At 35.9% G+C, this 23,703-nt stretch overlaps 1 protein-coding gene and 1 long non-coding RNA gene across 13 annotated transcripts in view; one reads left to right on the plus strand and one right to left on the minus strand.

Annotated features, from left to right (window-relative positions):
* The window catches only part of MPDZ (multiple PDZ domain crumbs cell polarity complex component), a 163,356-nt gene that overhangs the window by 63,990 nt on the left and 75,663 nt on the right, over positions 1-23,703 (minus strand). For all 12 annotated transcript variants that reach the window (XM_060199575.1, XM_060199585.1, XM_060199580.1 and 9 more), the window contains 3 exons: positions 11,662-11,943; positions 11,265-11,388; positions 8,632-8,830 (listed from right to left, as the gene is read on the minus strand). In XM_060199575.1, coding sequence (XP_060055558.1) covers positions 8,632-8,830; positions 11,265-11,388; positions 11,662-11,943 — 605 coding nt within the window. The remainder of the gene's footprint in view (positions 1-8,631; positions 8,831-11,264; positions 11,389-11,661; positions 11,944-23,703) is intronic.
* On the plus strand, positions 11,582-14,100 carry LOC132540877 (uncharacterized). Its single transcript, XR_009552016.1, has 3 exons — positions 11,582-11,692; positions 13,118-13,251; positions 13,856-14,100. It is a non-coding gene; the product is annotated as an uncharacterized LOC132540877 (long non-coding RNA).

The following is a 23,703-nucleotide window of genomic DNA, read 5'->3' on the forward strand; positions in this document are numbered from 1 at the left end:
TACTGGGTCAAAGAGGAAATAAAGGAAGATATCAAAATGTTTTGAGAGTTCAATGAAAATGAAGACAAAATCTATCCAAATATTTGGGACATAGCTAAGGGAATACTGAGAGGGAACTTCATAGCCATACAAGCACACATTAGGAAACAAGAAAAAGCACAAATAAACAGCCTGATTGCACATCTTATAGACTTAGAAGAAGACCAGAGGAACCCTAAAGCAACCAGAAGGACAGAAATAACAAAAGTTAGGGCAGAAATCAAGAATATTGAAAATAAGAAAACCATACAAAAGACCAATGAAAATAAATGAAAGAGTGAACAAAACCGACAATCCTTTAGCCAGAGTCACAAAACAAAAAAGGGAGAAGACCCAAATAAATCGATCATAAATGGAAAAGGAGATATCACAACAGACACCACAAAAATTCAGCATATCATACAAGACTTCTATGACCAAATCTGTGCCACCAAGCTAGAGAACCTGGAAGAAATGGACAATTTCTTAGATACCTACAAACTTCCAAAATTAAGTAAAGAGGAACTAGATAACAGGACCATCACAACTAATGAAACTGAAACAATTATCAAAAACCTTCCCAAAAATAAGAAGTCCTGGACCAGATGGCTTTACAAGTGAATTATATAAAACCTTCAAAGAAGAACTAATACCTCTACTTTTAAAAGCCTTCAAGAAGATTGAAGACACTGGAATATTCCCTTCTAGCTTCTATGAAGCTAACATCACTTTGATACCAAAAGTAGACAGGTAAACAACCAAAAAAGAAAGCTACATACCAATATCTCTGATGAACATAGATGCTAAAATACTGAACAAAATTCTAGCCAAGCAGATACAGCAGTATACTAAAAAGACTGTTCATCATAACCAAGTGGGGTTTATCCCAGGGATGCAAAATTGGTTTAATATATGTAGATCAATCAACATGATCCACCACATCAATAAATGCAGGACCAAAAACCACAAGGTCATATCAATAGATGCAGAGAAAGCCTTTGACAAAACCCAACATCCCTTTATGATCAAAACACTACAAAAATGGAAATAGATGGAAAATTCCTGAAGATAGTGGAGTTGATATATAGCAAACCTACAGCCAACATCATACTCAATGGCGAAAATCTAGAAGCATTTCCCCTCAGATCAGGTAATAGACAGGGCTGCCCACTATCACCATTACTATTCAACACAATGTTGGAAGTTCTTGCCATAGCAATCAGGCAGAAGCAAGGAACTAAGGGGATAGAGATTGGAAGAGAAGAAGTCAAACTCTCCCTATTTACAGATGACATGATAGTATCCATAGAAAAAACTAGGGAATCCAGCAAGAAGCTTTTAGAAATCATCAGGCAATACAGTAAGGTGTCAGGCTACAAAATTAACATTCAAAAGTCAGTGTTATTTCTCTATGCAAACACTAAGTTAGAAGTTGATATCCAAACAAACTGTTGAGCAATCATGGACCCAAAGGTTGTAATAGTGGAGAGGAAGTGTTGGGGGGGGGAGTACTCACTGCAAACTCTAGTGTACTTCTGCTTTCAGGTATATATTTTGCACTAGTTTATGGATACGTGTGAACATATGCTCTCTCTCACAGAACCTCGTCTATATCTAGGTTTTTGGACTTTATTAAAAAGTGATCCACCTGGGATGGAATTAGAGAATACTATGAAAGGAAAGGTCTCACCCGAGTAATGAAGCTGAAGGGTTGTCATTCCACACCTGAAGTCTCTGGACAAAGTCTGAGCTGAAGCATGTTGAGGTGGCAATTGTTGCACTGATTAGGTTGCAATCGGCAGATGCAATATTATTTGATATGGATTGGGAGAGGCATGTGGGAAAGTGGGCCCTATCCTAAGGTTCCAGGACTGGGGGAAATATAGGCTCTATAGTGGAAATGTGAGGTTCCTGCTGTCTAAGGGTTCAAAAAGACAATGGATAGTTAATGTTATCATCACATTATTTGGTAATTGGGTTAACTTTGAAAAGTCCTTTTCTTAGGGTTTGCTGTATAGTACCCAGTATCTTATATAGCTGTGCCACTGGTTGCTTCTGATCTACTTGTTTGGCTTAGTATGTTAACTCTCTTTTCAGCCACCAGGTTCCAGATGCCATCAGGATGCCGGTCAGGCTTCCCTGGACTGAAGACCCCACCAATGTGTCCTGGAGCTCCGCTTCCCCAGAGACCCACCCTACTAGGGAAAGAGAGAGGCAGACTGGGAGTATGGACTGACCAGTCAACGCCCATGTTCAGCAGGGAAGCAATTACAGAAGCCAGACCTTCCACCTTCTACAACCCACAAAGACCCTGGGTCCATGCTCCCAGAGGGATAGAGAATGGGAAAGCTATCAGGGGAGGGGAGGGGATGGGATATGGAGATTGGGTGGTGGGAATTGTGTGGAGTTGTACCCCTCCTACCCTATGGTTTTGTTAATTTATCCTTTCTTAAATAAAAAATAAATAAAAAAGAAGTTGAAATCCAGAAATTAATTCCTTTTATTACAGTAACAAAAACAATAAAATATCTAGGAATAAACCTTACCAAAGAAGTGAAAGACTTGTATACTGAAAATATTGAGTCACTACTCAAGAAAATTGAAAAAGACACAAAAAAGTGGAAAGATATTTCATGTTCATGGGTTGGAAGAATTAACATCATCAAAATGAATATACTACCCAGAGCCGTCTACAAATTTAATACTATACCCATCAAGATTCGAACCACATTTTTTAGGAGAATAGAACAATGCTACAAATGTTAATCTGGAACCAGAAAAGACCTAGAATTGCTAAAAACAATCTTGAGAAGAAAGGACAGAACTGAAGGCATCACACTCTGCAATCTCAAATTGTATTACAGGGCCATTGTCATCAAAACTGCTGGGTATTGGAACATGAATAGAAATACTGACCAGTGGAACAGAATTGAGAGCCCAGAAGTAAGCCCCACACCTATGGACATGTAATCTTTGACAAAAGTACCCAGACTATTAAATGGGGAGCGGAGATGTCTTCAACAAATGGTGTTGGAAACAATGGGTTGAAACATGCAGAAGAATGAAACTGAACCACTGTATTTCACCAAATACAAAAGCAAATTCCAAGTGGATCAAAGACTTGAATGTTAGACCAGAAACTATCAGATACTTATAGGAAAATATTGGCAGAACTCTTCCGTATACATTTTAAAGACATCTTCAATTAAACAAATTCAATTACAAAGAAGACTAAGGCTAGCATAAACCTATGGGACTACATCAAATTAAAAAGCTTCTGCACAGCAAAAAAACCACTACCCAAACCAAGAGACCCCTCACAGAATGGGAGAAGATCTTTACATGCTATACATCAGGCAAGTATTTACTGGAGGGCTTATCTCTTTGCAATCTCTCCTTCTCTCTGCCTAATGTGAAACTTTCTTATATGTAATAAATAAAAAGCTATTTAAATTTAAAGTTCTAAAGATAAACTACATTTTTACCATTAATCATATGTGGGAGAAAAGCAGCACTATTTGCATTTACAAGTGAGGACCCTAACAGTATTTTTTTTTAATTAGGAAGGTCTATAAATCCTTAGAGAAATAACTATCAGTAATAGCATAAATTTCCTCTAAATATTTTTGTGTTACTTAGCAGAATCAAATTATGTTTATTCTGCATAGTATTATATAGCATAAATTATGTATGTAGCCCTAAAATACATAAATGATTATAGATATCATAAACTATCAATAATTTTGCTTTAGCTTTACTGAGGTATGAACTCTCAGATTTGAATTAAATCATTGTAAGTTTACATAAACATTTACAAATGTACAACTTTTAATGAAATTAAATTTAAATCTTGTAAAGAATATATTTAAATATGTACATACTATGTGTGTATGTATGGGAGGGAGGGTGAGAAGGACAGAGAGAGAAAGAGAAATATGAAAAACCAGAGCAATGCTAAGTTGATGTCAGGTCTTGAATCTATAGTCTTTGAAGTCTCAGAGATGCAAATTGGTGCTCTTAAAGAGAGCAATCTCCCAGACCTTCTTTTATGTTCACTTTGGTTTCAGAGAACAGCTTAGTTTTTATGTTAGTAACTTTCTAATTCAGCAATTAACTAAATGCAAATAATATGAAATGCACTGAGATTTACTTCTGTTCTCTAAGAGTAGATAGTTGATAAACATTTTTCAAGTAGGATATTCCTTATTCTTTAATGAATAGCAAGGTAGAAAAAATACTGCAATTGAAGTCTGCTCAGTATGCTTGTGCAACTAAAAAACACATGTATGAAATATTTAAGAATTGAAGATTAGTAAATAAACTATAACTTAGTCAAAAGACAGTAAGTATTAAAATCATAGTAATGGAATGGCAAAGGTAAAAAGATTATTTTATAATATAATAAAATAAGGATCATGCCAATGGCATACTGCTTTGAACAAGGAGAATTTATAAATTTATATATACTGGTTGTTAAAAAAAATCCACTTTAAGAGAGCATTGCATTTAGAGTAAGAACACAGTTCTAGTGTTCATGTAGTATTATAAGAGTATAAATTACCACCCATGAATTGATTACTCTCAGTCACAAAAGAACAACCACTTTTTATGAGGTTGTTGTAAGCTGAGAATAATGATTCAAATTTAAAGGAGCTCTAACAGCCTGACCACTCATTGAGTCTAAGGAATTTCACATGACACTTAACCTATATTAAGGATCACAATATGAAGAAGGAAGCACAATTAGGATTTAAGGGAGGCTGGGTGAGACAGTTATCTTCTAGTACTACTTTATTTATTCAGTTATAAAGCACCTTCTCCCTAACACTACAAATGGCAATATACTGAATAGCAATATTTGCCTTTTCCCCTTCAACTACAATGTAAAAAATGTACACCACAGTATGTCAAAGATTTTATATTACTTGAAGAAAAATAAATATAAGCATGCACAACCTAAAACCTACTAAGCTTACTCAAGAAAACTGACATCAATTCTGAAAATTCAGTAAAAATAAAATTTAGATAAATGAAGCCTTAAGAAGACAGACCACAAAAAGATGAGAATTGGGAATAGAGTTGTAACACAGTACCAGAAAAATATTCAGCTCAAAATATTTCATTTTAGTTGGCTTAAGAATAGAGAGAAACAATGTTAAAAATGAGCCTTTGTATCTGTTCAAAGTTCTTTCCCTTTTATCAAGTGGAGAAGATTTAGAAATAATTTTCTAATACTTATGGAAACAGTAAGAAAGAGGAGAAAGTAAGTAAATATCTATCCCAATACAGACTGCAAGGTAACCAGCTATAAGCATCCTTCAATGCAGTAGCCCATGCAGAGTAGTTCTAAAATATATCTAGTTTCATAGTCACACAAAATCTCTTTTGTCACCAACAAAGAACACCATAATTAATTTATAAGCTTCATAAATACACTCAAACAGCATTAGAATGTTGTGTTACAAACTCTTACACGTAAACTAATTGTGAGCCACACATGAAGTGAAAAAAAGAACATTAGTTATGTCAAATTGTGAGATAGTTATTGATCCAGAGACATGCAGATGGGAACATTTCCTTACAAAGAGTTTGTATACTTAGTAATTAGAAAAAGATGATTTTCAAATGATGAGCTCAGAATCATAAGTGCAATGTGAAAACATAACAATATCATAGCTCTGTTGGAATTTATATTGTTAACTTAATGAAGAATTCAAACAGCCAAATGGATATAGTGAATCTCTATTTGGATCTATTCCTGCACTGGGACGTTATGAAAACATGTAATGGTTTTTACAGACAAGTTGAAACACACAACCATAATGAGCATTTGAATCACCAATACTCACACATAAAAGGGGGCTCGATCATCAGCAGGTGCTGTAGAAAATCTAGAATATGAAGCATACGCCGCGGCATCTTTTTACAATGGTGTTAACAAATGTCAATGTCTTGTGCTGAATGTGCTATGCATACATATGTAGTTAAAAGTGGGTGCTCCTTGTTGTTTTTCCCCTTTCCACCTCCCTCCCATCTACACCTCCCCCAGAAAAGCATCTGCTCTTTACTGGTGACTATAGCAGTGATTATTAACAAGCATGGAAAAATGTAACTGCAATCAATCTTTTATTCCTTGATCAGGAATTCATCCCACACTTTAGGTTAAGGCAGGTGAATTCTGATTCAGCTCAGTAATTATCTGGCAGATGTTATAAGCAGCTGCTGCAAAGCATAAAACTCTGGCTATTATTACAGGAATATAAGAGCTCCTGGCAAGGTGGAGTGAGAAGTGAAACAGAATGCATTCTAGTGCGGCATCACATCTGGTATTCCATATAAAATAATGAAACCTGGAACTTCAACTGGCTGTTCTTGAACTCCTGAAACTCAAATTACATACCCAGGTATGCATGAATGCACACACTAAGTTCCTAGCTAGCTATCACAAATGACAAAAAAAAAAAAGAAATTTATTGCATTGTCTCAATAAGCACAGCTTTTCTTAATACCAGTCAAGTTATGTTAACTGAATTGTTAGTTTATTTCAGTCTCTATAATATGTTCTTCTACCACCACTCTAGATTAAGCTGGGTTCATAACAAGAAACAAAGAGGAAGAGATGAGGATAGAGTCTAGATTCAGGCAATGACTACAAAGCTTAATTGGTCAGGAATAATGCTACGGTTCCATTCAAAGTAGGGGAAGACTAGACTCTTTTTTGGAAGGATTATTCACTGAACTTCCAATGTAATTCCAAATATTGTTTCATGGAAGAAAATGTTAAGAAAAAAAGACACTTCATGAAAGAAATTTAGGGAACAAGGAATCCTGGTAATCTACAGGATCTAAAGGGTTATTTATCTTAAACAGCAAAGATTTTTTTTTTCTTGGGCAGGGGATTATATGATTCTAATTTATTTCTACCATTCACTGAATGACTCTAGTTTTAACAGCCTGCATAACAGTTTAGGTCGATATTTAAAGAAAAATTGTGAATGTCTATGTGTGAGCACATATGTGTATGAGTGCAAATAAGCATATAAAAAAGAGATTAAGATAGGTCAATTAAGGATTTCCATAGAATGGAAAGTTGGAAGATTAGTATTTTCTTTATTTAATGTAAATTGTGACAACACATTTTATTTCCTGGGGTCTTAAATTGTTTATAAAGCTAGTTCTCTATATACCTAAGATCATAATAAAGAATTATCTGCATGAATTAATGAATTCTAAGGTTTAATCTAAAAAGGATGGAAAAGCATGTAATAAAAACAACAATAAACAAAGAAAAAAATAAGTTTATAAAAATATATATGACAGTATTTCTATAATTGACTAGACAGAAAACATGACAAATTGATATCACAATGTTCCTACCATTGGCCATTTAAAAAATTAATCACACATTACAACTGAGAAATTATAATAGAACTAAGCATCAAAGCTGACATAGAATAGACATGGGAACCTGTATCAATCCAGTTTGACCCAGATCTGAACCCGGGTCATATGTATAACAAACAAGTGTATTATTCAAGTGAGTTATCTGCTATTCCCATCACTTTGTTTGTTTTTATGTTGGCTCAAAACAGTTTTAGTGACTCACAATTCAAACTACATATATATGACATGATTTTAGCATATTAAGGAGTTAGGAAATATTTTACTAAATTGACAAAATATCCTAAATAATCCACAATCAGGCTATATCACCATTTGGTGAATTTTGTATATCAACATTACTTTATTAATCTTTGGTGAGCCAAAAACTGGCACTATCCACATGCCCTTCTTTATGTCTGAACTTTAAAGAACTGAGCTAATTCTAGGCAATTGAGTAGTATACAATTCCTTATATTGAGACCAATCTAAATTTCTTTGTAAGATCCTAAGAGTGGAACCTGCTACTCTGTGAAAAACAACTTATATTTCTCAAACCTAAGATTTTTGCAGCTATCAGTAGAGAATAAAAACTAACAACAAAAAGCAACCTTATTTTTAAACTGTTATGAGAGAGGCTATATCTATAATTGAGCTATATATCAGCCTTTAAATTTTTAAGTGACTTATACTAAATGACTTTTTTTTTTTTTTAACACTTTATTGAAGGTGAGTTAATGGCTTACAGTACAGTTGTTGGCACATGGACATATTTTCTCATCTCACCATATAAGTGTCTGTAATACCCAACATAGGTCTATTTTCATCATCATGCATCAAGAACCCAAAAAAAGCATCCCCCCAACCCTCTCCCTGTCCTCCTCCTCCCGAGTCCTTTGCTTTGATGTAATATACCAAACATTAAATTATGAATTACAGATTTGCTAGACGCTAGTGACAAAAAAGTTATTAGAATAATCTGAAAACATTTCAAAAATAGGGGAAATGCATAAAAGGATAAAAACAGTATTATTCTGAAAAAATCGTGGGTAATCACGATTAGGCCTCTAGCAAGAATTTCAGAAGATGAAGTATATATGTATATTAAGCAATAAATGTTGTAGCATGAATATTTTTTATATATCAAAAAGAAATACAGTTTGAAAAAAATCTGATTAATGAGTTTAAACTCTTGAGTTTTCCAAATTAAGTAATAGTCCAACTGATACTTACTTAATGTCAGGTCCAATGAGAGAATGTCTTCTCAACATAGCTCGTGCTTGGGCATTGGTTAAACTGACAGTAGATTCTTCGTTAATAGACAAAATGCAGTCACCAACAGCAATACGCCCATCTCGACTAATGGCACCTCCATGAATAATGCTTCGAACAGTCATCCCTAAACCATCTTTATCAGCACTTACTGTCATCCCTATGGTAAGGGAATATAGATAAATTATATTCATTCCACTGTATAGACCTCTTTTATGTCTAATGTGTTAATAAGTACAGTGTCTTTAGACATTTTACATTTTAACATCCCTCCATTTTTTCCATGATTCCTTTATTTTCAGTTAATTCGATTACTGTATTAATCTAAATACTGAACACATATCAAACAGTGACACAGTCTTACTTTGGCATACTTATAAAATTCAATTCCCAAATGCCAGAACAACTTCATAGGATTTAACGGAATCAAAACACTAAGGGACAAAATCCTATAAACACTTTGGGTATGCAAATTAATTCAAATTCAAATAGTGAGAAGGAAGAATAAGCCAACCTAATGGTTCTGTGATTTCAGATCCACTTCAGAAATGGTACTGTGATTTGTAAGTAAATGTTTTCCTTTCACAAAGCAAACAGAAGGGGGTCTTTTATACTTTAATTTAGAAATAAAAAGCTGCAATTTTGAAAATAAACTCGAGGTTAAGTGAATTTTCTGATATGATGGAAAGAAAGGCATTCTAATACTTTTTTTTTTTTTTTTTTTTTTGGTCTCCAGGGTTATCACTGAGGCTTGGTGCCTGCACTATGAATCCACTGCTCCTGGAGGCTATTTTTTTCCTTTTGTTGCCCTTGTTTATCTTTGTTGTTACTATTATTATTGTTGTCATTGCTGTCATTGTTGTTGGGTAGGACAGAGAGAAATGGAGAGAGGACGGGAAGACAGAGGGGGAGAGAAAGATAGACACCTGCAGACCTGCTTCACCACTTGTGAAGTGATCCTCCTGCAGGTGGGAAACTGGGGACTTGAAATGGGATCCTTACACCAGTCCATATGCTTTGTGCCATGTGCGTTTAACCCACTGCTCTACCGCCCAGCCCCCTCTAATACTTCTTTAGCCGTTTTTCCTTGAAGGAAGGTAAGTGCTTCATATGGCCAATTAAATGTAAAAAAAAAAAAAAAAAAAAAAGAACTGTTACAACACTAAACATTTGAACATTAAAGACAGTAAAGAAATAGTACAAATAAAAACTTGTCTCATTTAGTTTCTCACATTTCAAACTTGGGATTTTATAACTGTTATTAATATCCTGCTGTAAGCAACATGTTTTCATAAATGCTGCATTAAGAGCTGAAATATTTCTGACCTGTTTGTATATAAATGTTACATAATTAAAGAATGGCAGAAAGTACTGTAGCCTCCCTCAGTTTTATAACACTGTATTACGGGTAATATAAAAGAAGTATAACTGAGTAGAAATGTTGCCATCATTCTCCATGTACATGTTATTAATAGTGTACCATCAATATAAAAAAAATCTAGGGGGTTGGGGATACAACACAACAGTTAATCAAAAAGTCTTCCTGAGACAACAAAAGTCCCAGGTTCAGTCCCCAGCACCATCGTAAGTGAAAGCTAAGCAATGCTCTGATAAAAATAATGAATGAATGAATGAATAAAATACTTTTAAAGAAGAACAAAATCTAGGAGAGTACAACCCTACCTACCAAGTGAGCACTACTTAAATCTCCTATCAAATCTGAAATTTTAATAGGGAAATAAGATTAGACATTCTTCCCCCCCCCATACACACATCCACACACAGACACACATATATTAGTGTAAAGGTTATGTAAGGTTACATCTTAGAATAAGATCTCTGATGTGCAAAGCAGTGAGACTTGGGCTGCACTCCAGTAATGAACACTAAGTACTCTACCATCTTATTTATCAGCATCAAGTACTAGAGACTGATCATGTGACTGCTTAACAAATAAAAAAGCAAATGTGTTCTTGAAACAATTCCATTATAATTATGATTTTATTTCTATGGGACATATTTGACCAACTCAGTCTTTAAAATTAGTAACCAGTCACAACCCTTTCTGGGTGCAAAAAAAGGACACAAAAAATCCTATACCTAAGAAGGAATATTGAGTAACTTGCATTATATTTTAGTGGTGGCACACCTGGTTGTCTTTTCAGTCTCTTTTTCAGTAAATGTAAGCAATTAAATACAAACTGACTTTTACATAACTAGTAGCACTGAAAGAAACCAATAATTTACTTTTCCAAAGAATTTAGGATCACAACTACTGGCTTTTATTTTCTAAGAATTACTGTTCTGAGTTTCTGTTTCACACATAAACAATTCATGTATCTTTTGCTTCAATATAAAGAAAACTCCTGAATAGTTTTTAAATAATTAGGAGAGTGAGGAATTTAAACTAATCTGCAGTAAACAAGTCTGTTAACCATTTTAGGAAATAATGAGCACATAAAAGAAAAACCATAAAAGCTACTGGACATTTTTTACTACCTGTTTTCTACTGTCAAAAATACAGAAATTATGTTCAATAAATAATATTGGCAAAAGGGTTGGAAGCAAAGCTGTATGTGGAAAATGAAACTTACCTAAGCTAGAATTTCCTTTTGCTATAATAATGGTTCTCTCAAAAGATTCTTTGGATATACTTGGGAACATGACACACTCGGAAGCAGAGGCAAGGGAACTCTGTTGGATTAAAAATTCAGAGGCCTGAAAGAAAAAAAAAAGTCACATGGAAAAGAAAATCAGACTTTGGAGTATGATTTCAACATCACCCTTTTACTGGCTGTGTTTTTTCTGCAAGAATTTCTTTTTTTTTCTCCAAGAATTTCTAACCAAAACAAGATCAAAGGCTGCCTTCTGAAAAATCCCAGTGTCATTTGAAGAACCATGCCTTCATATGGGGAGACTAGCCAAAATATCTTAAATGTTTCGCTGCCCTCAATCTCATAATACAACAGTAGTGCATATTTTAAAAGTTACCTGTCCAATTGAATTGGATAGCACAGGTGAGGTAAGTTCTGTACTTGATATAACTTCATTTGGTACGTGAGATTCAGTCCATGGTTTTGTGTTTTCACATTCATATTGTTCATCAGAATTCATAGGTGTATAATCTTTTATTAAAAAGATAGAAGCAGGTGTCACACTCAAATCTGTGACAGGTGAATTATCCTCCTGTCTCTGCAGGAGATTTTGGGCATATAATTCCTCCAAGGACATGTGTAGGTCAAATACTGGATTTGAAGACTTAGCAGTAGCATCCTAATAATTAAATAATACAAAATATGTTCAGAATTACATTTGTATATTTCATAAGATCACTTCTTAATAAACAACTATGATTTTTGAACAACTATAATTATATTTTTTTAAAAATAGGGAAAGAGGCTGGGATTATGGATCGACTTGCCAATGCCAAAGTTCAGTGGGAAAGCAATTACAGAAGCCGGACCTTCCACCTTCTGCACCCCATAATGACCCTGGGTCCATACACCCAGAGGGTTAAAGAATAGGAAAGCTATTAGTGAAGGGGCTGGGATATGGAGTTCCAGTGGTGGGAATTGTGTGGAATTGTATCCCCCTTATTCTATGGTTTTTTTTCAGTGTTTCCTTTTTATAAACAAAAATTAAAACTAAAAAAATAAATTTTAAAAAAAGCAGGCACAGGAGTTCACCCAGTAGATTACACATGTTACCATGTGTAAGAACCAGGGTCCAAGCTCCTGGTTCCCACTTAAAGAGGGAAAATTTGGGGAGTGGTGAAGCAATGCTCTGGGTATCTCTATTTCTCTTTCCCAGTGTTCCTTCTCAATGTCTCTGTCTCTACAAAAAGAAGAAAAAAAAGGAGAGAAAGAAATAAAATATCCTTTGTACACCTATGTTCATAGCAGCACAATTCGTAATAGCTAAAACCTGGAAGCTACCCAGGTGCCTAACAACAGATGAGTGGCTGAGAAAACTGTGGTATATATACACAATGGGATACTATGCAGCTATTAAGAACAATGAACCCACCTTTCTCTGACCCATCTTGGAAAGAGCTAGAAGGAATTATGTTAAGTGAGCTAAGTCAGAAAGATAAAAATGAGTATGGGATGATCCCACTCATCAACAGAAGTTGAGAAAGAAGAACAGAAAGGGAAACTAAAAGCAGGATTTGAATAAATCTAAAGTAGGGCACCTAAGTAAAAACCCTGGAGTGAGGGTGAGGGTCGATATTCAGTTTCCCAGGGTGGCTGGAGGGTGGGGTGGGACAGAGTCTTTTGGTGGTGGGAAGGGTGTTTATGTACACTCCTATTAATTTGTAGTCATATAAATCTCTATTTAATTAATACAAGAGGGGAAAAATTGATTGTATGCCTCAAACTTTTTAAAGCACAGACTGAGTCTTATTAATACATAGGCTGAGTCTTTGATATGTTGACTCTCTCAACAGCCTAGACCAGGGAGAACAGAAGCAAACGGACACACAGCTATATGCAAATAATGTCAAAGGACATAAATTATGGTGATGTTGGGTATTATACAGCAATTCCTAACAAAGGGATTTTCAAAGTTAACCCAATTACCGTATTATACAGCAAATCCTAACAAAGGGATTTTTCAAAGTTAACCCAATTACCAAACAATGTGAGTATAACAATAACTATCTATTGTCTTCTTGAACCCTAAGACAGCAGGAACCTTACATTTCCACTATAGAGCCTTTATGTCCCTCAGTCGTGGAACCTTAGGGTGGGGCGCACTTTCCTGCATGCTTCTCTTAACTCATACCAAATAATACTGCATCTGCCGATCCCAACCTAATCAATGCAAGGGGTACCACCTCAGCATGCTTCACTTCGGACTGTGTCCAAAGACTTCAGGTGTGGAATGACAACCCTTCGGCTCATTACCCGGGTGAGACCTTTCCTTTCATAGTATTCTCTAATTCCATTCCAGGCAGTTCACTTCCTAACACAATCCCAAAACCTAGATATAGACCAGGTCCTGTGAGATAGAGGATATGTTCACAGGTATCCACAAACTAGGGCAAAATATATACCTGTGGGCAAAAGTACACAATAGTCTGCAGTGAGTACCCCCCCCCAACACTTTATCTGCACTATCCCAGCCTTTAGGTCCCTGATTGTTCAACAGTTTGTTTGGCTTTGTATGTTAACTCTGTTTTCAGCCACCAGGTTCCAGATGCCAGCATGATGCCGACCAGACTTCTCTGGACAGACAACCTCACCAATGTGTCCTGGAGCTCCACTACCCCAGAAAAAGGGGTAGTGGAGCTACTAGGGAAAGACAAAGGCAGGCTAAGAGTATGGATCGACCAGTCAACACCCATGTTCAGCGGGGAAGCAATTACAGAAGCCAGACCTTCCACTTTCTGCACCCCACAATGACCTTGGGTCCATACTCCCAGAGGGATAAAGAATAGGAAAGCTATCAGGGGAGGGGATGGGATACGGAGATCTAGTGGTGGGAATTGTGTTGTTGGGCACCTGGGTTGCTTCCAGGTTTTAGCTATTATGAATTGTGCTGCTATGAACATAGGAGTACACACCTCTTTTTGGTTGGGTGTTATGGAGTCCTTGGGGTATAACCCCAGGAGAGGAATTACTGGATCATATGGAAGGTCCATGTCTAGCCTTCTGAGAGTTTTCCAGACTGCTCTCCACAGAGGCTGTACCAATTTACATTCCCACCAGCAATGTAAAAGGGTTCCTCTGTCCCCACAACCTCTCCAGCATTTGTTGCTGCTGTCCTTTTTGATGTATGCCATTCTTACAGGAGTGAGGTGGTATCTTAGTGTTGTCTTAATTTGCATTTCTCTGACAATCAGAGACCTAGAGCAGTTTTTCATATGTTTGTTAGCCTTTTGGATCTCCTCTGAGGTGAATGTTTTGTTCATATCCTCTGCCCATTTTTGGATGCGGTCATTTGCTTTTTTGGTGCTAAGTTTGCTGAGCTCTTTATATATTCACCAATTACAATTAAGACATCTCCAGAAACAGCACAAAAAGGTCAGTGGTAGTTGAAATGAAAAGGGTCATGGGACTGGAAGCCAAACTTAAAAGAATTTAGAGCTCTGGCAGAGGATGGCACCATTTTCCCTCTATAAACTACAGCTTCAAGGCAACATTACTAGTAGTGAGAGAAGGGAACTTATGACCTTTGTGTTCATGACATCAGGGGCATTAGACTACTGAATTATAGACAAGGACATACAGAAAAAAGCAGGAAGTGGGGCAGGGCAGAAGTGCAGTGGGTAAGCAGACATGGCACAAAGCACAAGAACCAGCGTAAGGATCCCAGTTAGAGCCCCTGGCTTCCCACCAGCAGGATAACTCTGGGGGAAAACGCAGGAAGCATTTGTGAATAAGACAACTCCAGTCTGTCATCAAAACATAAAGGTAATCTGTAGCAGTTGGTAGCAGCTAAAGGGTAAAGTATTCCCTATTCCTACGAAAACAGCTGGATACCAGCATCAAATACCTGAGACTTGGTTTCAAGTTTAAATCATACAAACTATATGCACCAAAGAGAATGAAATAGCTTAAGGAAACAAACAAGCAAACAAAAATTATCCCAGTTCCAGCCCCTCCACCAGGCAACAAATAAACAAAGAGAAGACCAAAGATAACAATAGCACCATTTTCTGACCAGAAGTAACTAGCACAATAAACTAATACTGCAAAAAAAACTACCCAACAGCCCAAATCAGACAGAAATCAAACAAGGACTCCAAGAAAATATAGACAGAGAGGGACTATCTGAGAAAGACTACAAAAAGTTCCTTCTGAGGACTTGCCAAGAATATAAGCACAGTATGAAGAAATATATTTAGGAGTGGAAAGAATATTTCACTAAGGAGTTAGGAAACAAAAAAGAAGATCTTTGAAATTAGTTCTCTAAGAAACTAGAAAACACGAAAGAACTTCAGTAGTGTTCACAAAGCAGTCAGAAAGCATGAAAGAAAAACTTCAAATATAATTGCAGGTAGTGAAAGACTCCCTGAGTGCAGTTAAGCTCATGTTAAAGGCTTGGGAAGTAGACTCACTCATGCAGAAGAAAGAATATCTAATTCTGAAGATATAATTAGCCCACTATTTCAATTTAAAAATGAGGCAGAAGAAAGGTATAGAAAGAATGAGCTCCCATATTTTGGGGTTCTATCTAACATTCTGATTGTTACTGCATGTTAGTTCAGCTCCACTGTGGTCTGAGAAGATGCTACAAAAATTGGGAAAGGTCAAGAGACTGGCTCACTTAATGCTGGCCTTTTTGGTCAATACCAAACCACCCTATCATCTGGGGCCCTAATTAGGGAATCCTTGGATTTCCACACAAATATAGTGAGTCTAGACCTCTAACAGATCCCTCTCTCCACCATCACTGGTTACTTCTATCAGAAATATAATAAGCCCACTCCTGGGCCACTCCAGGAGCTTGTCCTCCATATAAAGTAGAAATGATAAGGACTGCCCCACTCTCTAAAGAGAAGCTGAGTCATTCTACTCTTCCACTCAAGGAAGATTAGTCCTGAAATGAGTACAACCTATAATTTTCCCAGTATGACTACGAACTGAGCTCAGAACAACAGGAATTCAGAGCATACACAGGTTTCTGTACTAAATATGAATATATATGGGCCCCAGGTCAGGTTGAAGGATAAACAGTTAATTTTATTCACAGAATTATTCAATTTTGGGAGCTACTGTGCCCTAATCCAACCTTCTAGCCCTATTCTCAACTCTGACAGCATCTTCCCAGAAAATATTGTTATTTCATCTCTATGTTAGCTATCAAACTCAAGTAAAAACTATGAAAGTAATGAGCCCCTAGAAACATACCTAAAACAGATTTCCTCACTTCTTTCCACCCTAAAATCCCTATTCTCATCTGTTCTGTTCCTACTTTTTAGTTCCTGTTCATTAATTACTTTGTCCTGCTTTCTTACTGCCATTGAGCCACCAAGTTGTAAAATCTATCATGATTCCATCCTGCCTTCTCTAGGCAGACAACCTCACCAATGTGTCCTGGAACCTTACCTCTCCAGAGCCCTACCTGACTAGGGAAAGACAGAAATTGGCTGGGAGTATGGACTGACTTGCCAATCTGAGAATGGGAGAAGCAATTACAGAAGCTACAACTCCTACTTTATGCATTCCCGAAAGAATTTTGGTCCTTACTCCCAGAGGGAGAGAAATGATACGGGAAGACGACCAGAGGGCTCTGAACTCCAACTTCATCAGGACCCAAAGAAAGAAGGGGAAAGAGAAAGGACATCCCAAAGTAGTAAGAGGTGTGGCTTTGGCTTGGAAGGGAAGAGAGGGCTGGGCCATAGGGGAAAAAATGGGTGAATATATATATATATATATATATATATATATATATTATATATATAATATATATGTACATATATATATAGAGATAGATAGATAGTTATAGAAATAATAGTTAACTCATACTTGTAACCTTGGGAGAACTACTGTAACTTCCAATGGAGGGGATGGGGATATAGAACTCTGGTGGTGGAAAGGGTGCCAAATTATACCCCTATAATCTTAAACTTATGTAAATCAGTATTAGGTCATTAATAAAGCTAAGAAAATTAAAAAAGCAGCGACATGACCAATGAAATTCTATGATACTAATATCACAGATACACACACATATATACATATAATATATATGTATATATACATACACACTCCTAGGAGTGAACTCACAAAGTGAAAGATTGCTACACTGAAAACTATAGAACATTGTTAAAAGAAATAGAAAATGATATCAAGAAATGAAAAAATATCCCTGACTCAAACTGGATGAATAAACATTATTAAACTGGTCATCCTTCCAAAAGCAATCTATAGTTTAATGCATGCCTATCAAGACCCCAATGACATTTAGTGAATTTTTACATACTATCCAAAATTTGTGTAGAACCACAAAAAAAAAAAAATCACAAATAGCCAAAGTACTTCTGAGAAAAAAGAGTAAGAATGAGATATCATGCTCCATAACTAATCACTAATAATTTAAAAAGCATAGTATTATAATAAACTAGGATCAATGAATAACCCATCAAGAAGTGGGCCAAATATAGTTAGATAGTAATAGAAATAACAAGTCAACCCAAATCTAGAATCTTGGGAGAACTGCTATAGTTTCCAATTGAAGGCGTGGAGATACAGAACTCTGGTTGTGGGAACTGTGCAGAATTATATCTCTGTTATCTCATAATTTTGTAGATCAATATTAAGTCATTAATAAAATTTAAAAAGGGGGGGGGGCAACGATCTGAATAGGCAGTTCTCCAAAGAACAGATACAAATAGTCCACAGACAATTGAAGACATGCTCCACTTCACTCATTAGAGAAATGCAAATCAAAACTACACTGAGGTTCCATCTCACAACTGTGAGAATGGCCTACTTCAACAAAAAAGAAAGTAACATGTTGGTAATGCTATGGAGAAAAAGTACTCCAGTTACAGGGCTGGTGGGACTGCAAACTAGTGCAGCTCTTTTGTAAGACTGTATGGAGAATCCTCAAATAAAAAATGGAATTGGGAGTCGAGCTGTAGCGCAGCGAGTTAAGCGCACATGGCGCAAAGCGCAAGGACCGGTGCAAGGATCCCGGTTTGGCCCTGGCTCCCCACCTGCTGGGGCGTCTCTTCACAGGTGGTGAAGCAGGTCTGCAGGTGTCTGTCTTTCTCTCCCCCTCTCTGTCTTCCCCTCCTTTCTCCATTTCTCTCTGTCCTATTCAACAATGACGACAACAATAATAACTACAACAATAAAACAACAAGGGCAATAAAAGGGAATAAATAAATAAAATAAATATTTTTTTAAAAATGGAATTACCCTTAATGATCCAGCAATACCACTCAGGCATTTATCCAAAGGATATGCAAATACTAACTGGAACAGACATGCACTCCTGTGTTTATAGTTGCATTATTCACAATATCCAAAGAATGGAAGCAGCTTAATTGCCTATTGACAAATGGCTGGATAAAGAAGGTAATATAAAGGCGAGGAGAAAGCATAGTGGTTATGCAAAAGACTTATATCTGAGGCTCTGAGGTCCCAGTTTCAATACCCAGTACCACCATAAGCCAGAGCTGAGCATTCCTCTGTTCTTTCTGTCTGTGTCTCTCTTTCTCTATCTTATTCTTCAATTAAAATATATTTTTAAAAACTATAGAACACTACTTTGCAGTAAAAAATATAATGTGACCTTTGGGACAAAATGGATGGATGGAGCTGAAGGTGATTATGCTAAATGAAGTAAGAGATGAAAGACAACTACCATATGTTTACACTCATAGGTGGAATCTAAAGAACTGATATACACAAACTTTAAAAAAAAAAAACAAACAGAAGTAAACAAACTGTCTCTAAGACTTGGTGAGAAACGTTGGCGGCTATATTTGGGAGGTAGGAGGTTGAGAACATAGAACTTCGGTGGTGATTTCAGTGTGGAACTTTACCCTGTAATGCTACATTCTAATAACATATTATTATTCACATACTTAAAATATAAATTAAATAAAAATAATATAAACATATGTTAACTTGGAAACTTGATATGCATGAAATATGTTACTGCATTATTATTTTTATGAAAGGGATAATTTACAGTGCAATTATTGATACATCAGTACAATTTCATCATGCACCAGCATCCCTGCCCCAGTTCTCTTCCACTCCTCCTTTCCCTTCTTACCCCCAAGCTCTTTGCTTTGATGCAATACTCCATGTCTAGTTCACATTTTATTTTGTGTTCTCCCTCCCTGTCCCTATTTATTAAGTCCCACCTAGAAGTGAAATCATTTGGTGTTTTCTCCTCTTTTTGGCTTATCTCACTTAACATGATGTCTTCTCGGTCCATCGAAGATAACTTAATGGTGATGACCTCATTATATTTAACAGCTGAGTAGTATAGCATCCTGTAAACCAACTTTTTTTTTTTAACCACTCATCTGTCTCTGGACAGCTGAGTGGCTTCCAAGTTTTGGCTATTACAAATTGTGCTGCTATGAATAATAATAATTGTGCTTTTGTTTTCTTTGGGCATGTCCCCAGGAGAGAAATTGCTGGGTTATGGGGTAGGTCTATTTTTATTGTTCTGAGTAATCTTTAGACTGTTTTACACAAAGAATGGATAAAGGTACACTCCCACCAGCAGTGTAGAAGTGTCCCTTTCCCCCCCACATTCTCTCCAGTGTTTGGAGTTATTGTCCTTTCTAATGTATTAGATAGACTACACGTGTGGAATGACAACCCTTCAGCTTCATTACTCGGGTGAGAGCTTTCCTTTCATAGTATACTCTAATTCCATCCCAGGTGGTTCACTTTCTAACAAAGTCCCAAAACCTAGATATACACCAGTTTCTGTGAGAGAGAGCGTATGTTCACACGTATCCGTAAACTACTGCAAAATATATACCTGAAAGCAGAAGTACACTAGAATTTGCAGTGAGTATCCCCCTAACACTTCCTCTCCACTATTCCAAGCTTTGGGTCCATGATTGCTCAACAACTTGTTTGGCTTCGTATGTTAACTCTCTTTTCAGTCACCAGGTTCCAGATGACATCAGGATGCCAGCCAGGCTTCCCTGGATTGAAGACCCCACCAATGTGTCCTGGAGCTCCGCTTCCCCAGAGACCCACTCTACTAGGGAAAGAGAGAGGCAGACTGGGAGTATAGACCGACCAGTCAACGCCCATGTTCAGCGGGGAAGCAATTACAGAAGCCAGACCTTCTACCTTCTGCAACCCACAATGACCCTGGGTCCATGCTCCCAGAGGGATAGAGAATGGGAAAGCTATCAGGGAAGGGGGTGGGATATGGAGAATGGGTGGTGGGAATTGTGTGGAATTGTACCCCTCCTACCCTATGGTTTTGTTAATTAACACTTTCTTAAATAAAAAAAAAAGATTCTTACAGGTTTAAAGTTTTATCTCAATGTTGTCTTTATTTGCATTTCTCTAATGATCAATGACTTTGAACACCGTTTCATATATCTGTTAATGTATTATTTTTGTCTGGTATATTTCTGACAATGAAGATATTTTTTTAACTTCCATAAACGTTCTTCCTGTACTTTATACAACTTTTTCATCGGGTTATTTTTCACTTGTTCTTGTCACTGACATAGTATGAATATAAAGTATCTGTGTTATATCCTACACATATTTCCCCCATCTGTCACTTGTCTTTTAAATTTGTTTTATGCACAAACATTAACTAATAATTCTTTATTAATTTTATTTTCACCAGGGTTATTGTGAGGCTGAGTGCTTGCTTACATGATGAATCCACAGCTCCTGGCAGTCATTTTTCCTGTTTTTTTTTTTTTTTTTAAATTTGTTAGGACAGAGGAAAATTAAGAGGGTGTGGGGCAATAGCGGGAAAAAGACAAAGATACACCAGCAGCCCTGCTATAAGGTTATGAGTCCCCTCCCCCAACCACACCGCATAGTTGAAGACCAAGGGCTTCTTCAATTCATGTTCTTGTGCATAGTAACATGTGCTCTTCAGTGGGTGAGCCACTGCCCTGCCACGGTCATGGATAATTCTCTATGTGATTCTCCAAGAAATCTTTATATACAAAATTCGTCAATTTTTGTGTTTGGTTTTATATGTTGCTTAATAAGTTCTTACTCCACACAAAATCAATAAAATGTTTTCTAGTATTTCTTTATAAATGTTCAATGTCCAGATTCAGTTTTAATCCATATAAAAATTATTTCAGGGTATAGTGTAATAGACAGAATTCTTTTCATTTTTATGGGTAATTATTCCCAATAATGTTCATACTCATATTCCTCAAAGTGAATTGCCATCTCTTTATAATCATTAATTACGACTAGTACAATGAATTGCAGTGAACAAGTAGCATCTTTAGAATCTTCAGTATCAAAAACTTCACACTCCTAGGATCTAATCAATAACCTGTTCATATCTTCATCCAAATTTTATTATTTTATGAAAAATAATAATGTACTTAACACAGAATTGGCTAACATCTGTTACTAATTTAATTATAATAATTTACAATTAATCATCACCACCATACTTCAAATAAAGGTAACTATCATCAAAATTGGTTTCCATTAGAAAAAGAGGCCAAGTCAACCTTGTTAGCTGGGATTACTGTATGTCATGTAACAGAAAGTTTTATACATTATTCATGAAAGAGTTAACACAGACACACAGAAAAGAAAGAGCAATCAACATAGCAGACAACATACGCCTACTTCAGAAATGTTTCTGGTTGCTGGACAACCGAGTTTTATTTTTAAAAGTCTTATGGATCAAAAAGAAAAGCAGTTCTTTCTCTATAAGATGTTCAAAAATAATTATGATTTCTCAGTGCAACTTGGTATCTAAGCTGAAGTCTTTCAAAAATCCACACTAGCATGTGCTCCCACTTTATCTGCTTTGTACATGATTGTTCTCAAGGGAAGACAACAAAAAGTGATAAATTAAAATATCAACTATACTAGAAAGCATCCCTCTCTTTTAAGAATAAAAAATAAGCTAAGGTTATATTTGGTCACATTATTTGGGTCATTGTTTGCCAAGGTAATATTTTCACATAAATATGCCAAATAGTTAAACAGCCACTGAATATGGCTTGCCTTTCTTCAATAAACAATCCACTATAAAATTTTTTTATACTTGTTAAAAATATATAGTATAAGAACAGCTACTCTAAAACTTATCATGATCCTAACATTCTTTCTGAAATAATATGTTTTCTATATATAGTTTAAATACTGACCTTACTAAGGAAAAAAGTAGTATCTCTTATACCTTTGGAAATGTTTTTTCACTTCCACAATCACTGTCTTCAAATTGACTAGTGATTCAGTTTTTATTCCTGAAACTATCCTCAAATAAAAAAACAAAGAGAAAAAGAAAAAAAAAAAAAGAAACATAGCATCAATATTTTAAACAGGAATGAGAAGGTAGACATTTTATGTAACAAAATAATAGTAATTAGAATTTAAATAGGAATACATAGGTTTTTGTCTTGCCTTTATCACAACCCCATTAACTGTTATTTACAAACAAAATGCAAAGTGGGGTTTCTAACTTGACAAGTATAAAATTTGACCTACACTAGGATTAATAACATTTCCTAGGAGGTACCACTTATTCAGAAATGAAAAAAAATTCAGCAGGTGATAATCTTTAAATTTATAGAGGAAGAGTGAAAACTTTAAGAACTAGGGAGGAAAGGAGCATACACAGGTATAGATAGCACTTAGCAGAGATTCAGTACATATTCATTGAGTCTTTATTAGCTGTTTTTAAGGAAAAGTGAGAATAAAAATAAATGAAAACATCTCCCCTAAATCCATTTTGAGCTCTTAAACAACAGTTTCTATGCATTTCAATGTGGAAAAACATTTTTGTATTTTTTATGTTTTTAAACATAACACAGACTTCCAATGGTTGGTCTAAAAAAGTAGAGTAGTTTTTTTTTTTAATTTTTTATTTAAGAAAGGATTAATGAACAAAACCATAAGGTAGGAGGGGTACAACTCTACACAATTCCCACCACCCAATCTCCATAACCCACCCCCTCCCATGATTCTCAAGTAATGTATATATGCTTTAAATTATTACATGATAATTAATTAAATTAAGCAAACACTACTACGTTAAACAAAATTAGACTGAGCCCCTAAATGGGGAAATTTTATATAGGACCTTCACAATACTCTATAGTTTTTTGATGTCTACCTTGCTATCCAGGTCCAGCTGGGCTCTACACTTAAGAGGTAAAGCCTCCATGAGGATGATTCCTCACTCTGTATGATTGACTCTTTGGTATGATACTGACCAAGATAAATAGGTATTTCAATAAGGTAAAGAGAGTGGTAAAATTATATTTTGCTCCCAGCCACCATTTAAAGCTAACAAATATAGAAACCTGAGAAATCATTGAAATCCTCACATTCTATTTTATCCTTCTTGTTGCATAATTTTATTTTATAAAGCATACTT

The sequence above is a fragment of the Erinaceus europaeus genome, chromosome 10 (genome assembly GCF_950295315.1).
Source record: "Erinaceus europaeus chromosome 10, mEriEur2.1, whole genome shotgun sequence".
Taxonomy (NCBI): Eukaryota; Metazoa; Chordata; class Mammalia; order Eulipotyphla; family Erinaceidae; genus Erinaceus; species Erinaceus europaeus.